The 6,567-nt window shown below is 51.6% G+C and overlaps 1 protein-coding gene across 3 annotated transcripts; it reads right to left on the bottom strand.

Moving 5' to 3' along the window:
- Positions 1–243: 243 nt before the first annotated feature.
- SDHAF1 (succinate dehydrogenase complex assembly factor 1) lies at positions 244–4,824 on the bottom strand. 3 transcript variants are annotated; one of them, XM_037884666.2, is made up of 3 exons: positions 4,806–4,824; positions 2,301–2,420; positions 244–1,238 (listed from the first exon to the last, which is right to left on the bottom strand). In XM_037884666.2, the coding sequence occupies exons 2-3, from the start codon at positions 2,363–2,365 to the stop codon at positions 929–931; spliced, it is 375 nt and encodes a 124-aa protein (XP_037740594.1). In that variant the 5' UTR covers positions 2,366–2,420; positions 4,806–4,824; the 3' UTR covers positions 244–928. The 3 variants fall into 3 exon arrangements, with proteins under 3 accessions (XP_037740594.1, XP_027686993.2, XP_037740593.1); XM_027831192.3 differs by lacking the exon at positions 4,806–4,824 and adding an exon at positions 3,872–3,978; XM_037884665.2 differs by lacking the exon at positions 4,806–4,824 and adding an exon at positions 3,644–3,947.
- Between the last annotated feature and the right edge of the window lie 1,743 nt (positions 4,825–6,567).

Below are 6,567 nucleotides of genomic sequence, written 5' to 3'. Positions count from 1 at the left end.
AAGCTCTCACCGGCAGAGGCACTTTGGTGGGATAAGCTGAGTCTACGCTAGGAAGATTCAGCCAGGGTAGCTACAGCCGTAAAACTATTAAGTTTAAACCAGGGCTAAGCAAGCCAGCCACCACGTGCTAATAGCTTCTCAGGCCTAGACATGGTCCCTCCATGGCAGAGCCAAGGTACACTGAGGGAGGGGGACACATGGGGGAAGCTCGCCTGGCAACACACACACACACACACACGCTGGTACACCCTGGAGAACGCCTTGACCCAAAGCCTTTATTTTCAGAAGTGGGTTGGGGGGAGGGAGCCGCCCGTCTTGAGACACCTAAAGGGAACCCCATTTTCAGAAGGCAGGCGCTCAGCTCTTTCTGGTCCTTCTAAGGCACTTTGGTGGGGCCCTCAAGAATTGTCGCACCCAAATCCACTGTTTGTACAGCACCTAGCGCAGTGGGGGCCTGGCCCATGACTGGGGCTTTTAGGTGCTACGGATAATTAAAAAAATGACAGAAATAGGATTTCAACCCACCACTGTCCCTTTCTTTTATTTTTCTGGGTAATCTGCCTGTTTGACTTTAGCTACAGGATGGAAAAGAGGAGACAACAGGGGTAGGAACGGATTATGTCCCAAGAATGCCACCTCCAGATCACCCATCCACCCCTGAATGATTAAAACGCTTGGAATGATAGAGATTGGCTTCTCAAATTCATCCTCTAGTGGCTCCCTCGTGTAAAGACACCTAAACCAGGCTTTATTTATCCCACTGAACTCCAATCCAGGCAGGACAACTGCACTGACTGGACAGTTTTCCTTCGCTGTGATCATACCCATGTGCAAACAGAAAGGGGTGTGAGAATCTGGCAGGCACGTCTCTGAATTCACACGCTCACTGTCCCAGTACAAGAAAGCCGCCTGCGCCAGCCAGCAGGGGTCACCGCTCTTCCGGCTTGGTTTTGACAAAGGTGCCCATTTGTTTGGTGTTAACGTCTCTGAGCTGCTCCAGCTGCCTCTGGCCACGGCGGAGGAGATACTCAATGTGCATAACATCCATCCGGGGGATGCGGGCGTTCTTCCGGAACTCGGCCTGTATGCAAGGTAAGAATCCCGGCTTCTCTTTGCTGGCTCGTAGGAACTGTCTGTACAAGCTCAAGACTTGCTTCTGGAGCTTGCTATGCCGTGCCATGGTGTACCGGGAAGATCTGCTCAGATCACGTGGGAGAGCCGCTACAGCAAAACGGGGGCTGGAAGCGAACAGGTGGGGGTATTAGATCAGCTGTGACGGCTCTGTAGCCTGCTGAGTTTCATCTCACCCTTGTGAGATCATTTCAATGCACTCTTCAGCCCAGCATGCAAGTATTTACTTCAGTTTCACTAATGGCCTGGCAGCGCTGCAGAGAGACGTGCTCTAGCCAGGGCTGGATTAATCTTTGGCAGGCCCCAGGGCCTGGACCATGGCGCTGCCATCAACTCGGCCCCTTCCCCCGAGGCCTTGGCCCTGAGGTCTCACCCCCACTCGGCCTCTTCCCCTGAGGCCTTGGGCCCAGGGCCCCGCCCCTTCTTGGCCCGCTCCCGCTCAGGCCCTTCCCCTGAGGCCCCGCCCCTTCTTGGCCCGCTCCCGCTCAGGCCCTTCCCCTGAGGCCCCGCCCCTTCTTGGCCCCACTCCCGCTCAGGCCCTTCCCCTGAAGCCCCGCCCCTTCTTGGCCCCGCTCCCGCTCAGGCCCTTCCCCTGAGGCCCCGACCCCACTTCGCTTCTTCCCCTGAGGCCTTGGCACTGAGGCTCTGCCCCCACTCGGTCTCTTCCCCTGAAGCCTTGACCACAAGGCCCCACCCCTTCTTGGCCTCTTCTCCCTCCCCTTGAGGCTCTGCCCGCACTCGGTCCAGGCACCAGGGACCCTTCTGAGTGTGGGCCCAGCACCACCGCGCCATTGTAAACCGGTACTGGCTCTAGCCACAAAACAATAACCTGAAGAAGCTCCAAGCACTTTAAAAAAAGTACATGTCCTCACTTCTACACATCACTGAAATGCAGCCAGCTCTAGGGTGGAGCACAGAGACTATCTGCACAGCAAGAGCGCCCCAGAGATTAGAACAGAAAGTGAAAAATAAATAATAATGCTATGGTCAACTGAAACTGGAGGATAAAGGGTCAGGGGATATTTAAGGAATTTGGCTAGGACATCAAGGCAAATAAACTTTTCTCTTTAACAACTACGAAAGGATGGGATTTGCCTTGTGCCCCATCCAAGAACTATGAGTTACCAAACCACATGACACTCCTCACTAAAAACCCCACCAGGACTTACCCGACTTCTACATGCAAAGGTCCCACTCCAGCAGTGGTCTGCAATAGACAGGAAACCATCCGCATAGCATGTGCTGGAAATCACATGAAACCAGACTGGGATGGTCTGAGGCCACCAGCCCTGACAGGAGAAAATGAACGTGCATTTGAAATGGATAGCCCCTTAGGTTCACTGATGTCTGGTGGGGATAATTATTCCTCGGTCTTCTAGCACTTTTCATCAGCAACTCTCAAAGGGGGTCAATATGATCCTCATGGGAACAGGAAAATGTAAAATAGGGAATGGTTCAGGGCAGGTCAGTAAGGAGCTTTTGTTTACCCTCTCCTAATATTAGCCGTGGGGGCATCAGGTAGTTAAAAGTAGAACTGGATTTTCCACTTAGGCTGGAAATTCAAGGATTTTGATTTTTTTTCTGGTTGCACACAGTTCTGCAAATAAATTCACTGTGGGTTGATCTAAATGTTTCATTTAGATTTTGACTTTTTAAATGCATTACACTGGATTACAAAATATAAAATTTAAAGATACCAAAGAGTCATTTCATGAATGGAAAACTGAAATTTTATGTGGATTTTCCCTCCATTTTTTCTCCTCCAAACAACATTTCATCAAAATCGACTTGTTTCCACAAGTGGTCGATGAATCGGCATTTTCCAACGGAAAAACATTCCCTTGGAAAACTTCCTTCCAGCTCTAATTAAAAAAAGCAACATGTTTAAAGTGTATAATCAACCTGTGGAACTCAGTGCCAAAGGATATTACTGATGGCAAAGGAAGGGAAAGGGGGTGGTGGACAGGAGACACCCTCTTGCGTTCAGCCTGTCTGATCCCTTCTGGGGAAGCATCGGAGGGAAAAAAAGAATTAGACAAGGTTAGACAAACACCTAGGTCTGGGTGGACTTATTGAGCCAGCCTGACGTTTCATAGAATCATAGAATATCAGGGTTGGAAGGGACCTCAGGAGGTATCTAGTCCAACCCCCTGCTCAAAGCAGGACCAATCCCCAATTTTTGCCCCAAATGGCCCCCTCAAGGATTGAACTCACAACTCTGGATTTAGCAGGCCAATGCTCAAACCACTGAGCTATCCCTCCCCCCAATGAATCTGGTCACTAAACAGAAAAAAAACAGGGTGGTGGCGGGGGAGGGGACATCCTCTGGTTGGTAAATATAGACACAGAGAACAGATCCTGCGTTGGGAGAGAGGGAAGATAAAGAAAAGAATTTCCCTCCCCTTAGCCCCTTTCCTATTTGGTCCCTTCAGGGATTCAAGATTCTCAGGCTGGGGGGGGGAGGGAAGGGAGAGACAGGGCATTGGGGAGAAGGGGATCACCGCATGCTTACAATCCAGGAGCAACCCCGGGCCTCAGGGCTAGTGCAGGAAAAAGAGTGATTTCGCGGGGGGAGACAAGCAGCGACTCAGTCTCCTGGGGTTTGTTATTGTAGGGTCGCATTGAAGCAGCCGCTAGAACCAGCACCACCTCCAAGAGCAGGGCAAACACGGGGGCTGATAACCCTGTGCGTGGCCGGCCCCGCGCCACGCCGCTGGGCCAGCACCCCCGTCCCCGCTACCTGCTCGGAGCCCCCCAGGCCCGCAGCGGCGGCCACCCCAGCATCTGCTCCCCAGCCGGCTCCGAACGCTGAGACACCGGCAACCTTAGCCCTCGCTTCCCATTGGCTGCAGGGCGCTGGGGGGCGGGCACAGAGAGGAGGAAGGGAGGAGCTAAGGACCATGTGCTTCCCACCACGTGGTGGCGGGGGGGAGAGGGAGAGATTGCAAGCTGCTCATCAGCGGGGAGGGGGGGGAAGTAAGTAAGTGTCAATCCATGTCCGTCAAAGCAAGGTCGTGGGAGATAGAGACAGGCATGCAGCGATGTACATACTGTTAACACACAGCTTATTAACTAAACCACCGCATGACACCCCCTTCATTACCCTTCCTCTCTTTGTTGCTTGGTTCTGTCCTCCCATCTCCCACCACTAAATCCAATATTGAGCCAGGAATCCGTGCCCTTCATTTTTTGCCCTGATTTTCAACCTTTTTTTTTTTTTTTTTTGTAATAAACCCGGATAAATTCCTGGGGAATGTTAAACAAAAACTGAAAGAGCAGGGCCTTGCATGTGCTATACAGGTCAGACTAGATGATCCCAGTGGTCCCATCTGGCCTTAAAATCTATGGATAGTTGCATCTGTTCAGACTGTGTTGGTTGACACTTGCATTAGCTCAACGCATTATTTGCATCTGTTGTATTTAGTCGATGTGCGTATAAGCTTTTGCCACAGCAGGCATGCTGGAGGAGCAGGGGAAAGTCTGTTGCCTGTGTTTTAAGCGCTGTAGTTCGGCCGAGATTCATAAAGCAGCTTGCAGGTGGGTTTTACGTGGACTGAGCTGTCCCACAATTGCCAAAGGTACAAAGTTATGTGCCTAATTCCCATGGAACGTCAATGGGAGTTAGGTAGGTAGCCACCACCGTGCCTCTGACAATCTCCCATAACTGTTCTCACCCTGAGCAGGCCCTCCTGTTGATGCAATGAGTCGAGTCTCCACAGGGTCCTCAGATCAGGGCTAACGATGAAGCCGGCAGTTGCGCAGAACTGCATCAGTCCTTTGATGTTTTAGCCTCGAGGCACCTGTACATACGAGACCATGGTTTGTCCATTACACCTCGGTATTGCCGTTCGCAGCAGGGGAGGTGGAGGGAGCATGCTCTGCTGTTAGCCTATATTGGGTAGCACCTAGGAACTCCACTCATGGAACAGGCATGTCAGGCGCTGTACATTTTTATTGCTATTAGGTATATTACGGTAGCACCTAGGCACCCCAGGCATGGAACAAGACCCCATTGTGACAGAAATAAAAAATGTATGGGGCCTATTAGGTATATTACGGTGGCACCTGGGAAACTGAGTCAACCAGGACCCGTGTGCCAGACCCTGTACAGACAAAGAACAAACCTAGCAATCTGGCAGAGCTCTGGAATGCCTGGGGCTGGAGGGCACTCTAGAAATATACCCATTTACAACAGGCTGGGTAAAGCAGAAAGATGGCCCACGGGTTAGAGCATCAGCCTGGGATGCGTGAGAGCTGGGTTTAAGTCCCTGCTTTACCCTGGGCTCCCTGTGTGGTGCCAGGGAAGTCACTTAGCTGCTGTGTGCCTCAGTTTTCCCATCTGTACAAGGGAGATAATCTTTCATGGAGGTAGGGAGGGGCTATGTTGCAAATGAAGAAGGGGGCAGGTTCTCCCTTAAGGTACTTATCTGGCCCCTTTCACCTAGTATTTGAGCATCTCAAAAAGGCCCTATAAAACAAACCTAATAGGCTTGTCCAGGAGCATCGCTTTGGCCTGGTGTTTTGCTGCTCCCTGTTCCACAGGACAAGTCCTGGCCTGGGTTGTGCAATTGCAACACTCAAGGGGCAGAGGAGAGGCTGCAAGCCCGGGCAACCACTCCAGAAACCACCCACTGGATTTTTATCCGTGTCAGAGACCCACTGCCCCACCTCTCGCTACAGAGCCTCCGCAGAAAGACAGGCTGGTTCCAAGGCTCAGAGTTACAGCCAATGGAACGTTGGGGACAGCTGGGGGAGGGTAACAGAAAAATACAGTAGAGCTCACTGCGTGAGCTGCTAAGCAAACAGAGAGTTGCCTGGCCAGCATTGGTGGGTGAGGCTAAGCAGCGTTTATATGCAGCATTATAACTGGTTAACAAAGTCTGGAAGGGATTTTAAACTTCCTGCTTCAGGGCTTAGACACGTCTCTATTAGCAACCAGGATGAAACCCGAGGTGGGGCAGATGATGGCACAGCTGTGGGATTCTTCCACCGTCTTCTGCAGTATCTAACGTCGGGTGCGGTCAGGCAGGCGCATGGGCTAGACAAGGTCCAATGTGATAATTCCTGTGATTAACAGGATGGTTGATGGCTTAACATGATGGCCGAGGATGGACCAGAACAAGTTTCTTTTGCTCTCCCCAGCTCTGGACACTGTGGTTGAGACCGAGTCTGGGACAGATATGGCGAGTCCCAGTAATATCCTTGAAAACCTGAGGCCAGATCTATGCTAGAGACCTATGTTGATATAACTACATTGCTCAGGGGTGTGAAAATCCACACCCGAGTGGTATAGCTATGCCTTCCTTAACCCGCCACGTAGGGAGCGCTAGATCAGCGGGAGAGCCTCTCACGGAGATGGAGTAACTACGCCAACCGGAGAGCTCTCTCCCAGCAGCATGGGAGCATCTTCACTTAAGTGCTACAGCTGCATCGAGG

Source organism: Chelonia mydas, chromosome 23, assembly GCF_015237465.2.
Source record: "Chelonia mydas isolate rCheMyd1 chromosome 23, rCheMyd1.pri.v2, whole genome shotgun sequence".
NCBI lineage: Eukaryota > Metazoa > Chordata > Testudines > Cheloniidae > Chelonia > Chelonia mydas.
Note: the sequence above shows the minus strand (reverse complement) of the source record. Positions and strands in the feature narration are given on the sequence as shown.

Bases quoted from the DNA above. Each gene is read 5' to 3' on its own strand.
- SDHAF1 (XM_037884666.2), bottom strand. From the start codon at position 2,365: ATGCGGATGGTTTCCTGTCTATTGCAGACCACTGCTGGAGTGGGACCT. The intron at 1,239-2,300 runs GTAAGTCCTGGT...GTTCGCTTCCAG, and splicing joins CCTTTGCATGTAGAAGTCGG to CCCCCGTTTTGCTGTAGCGG.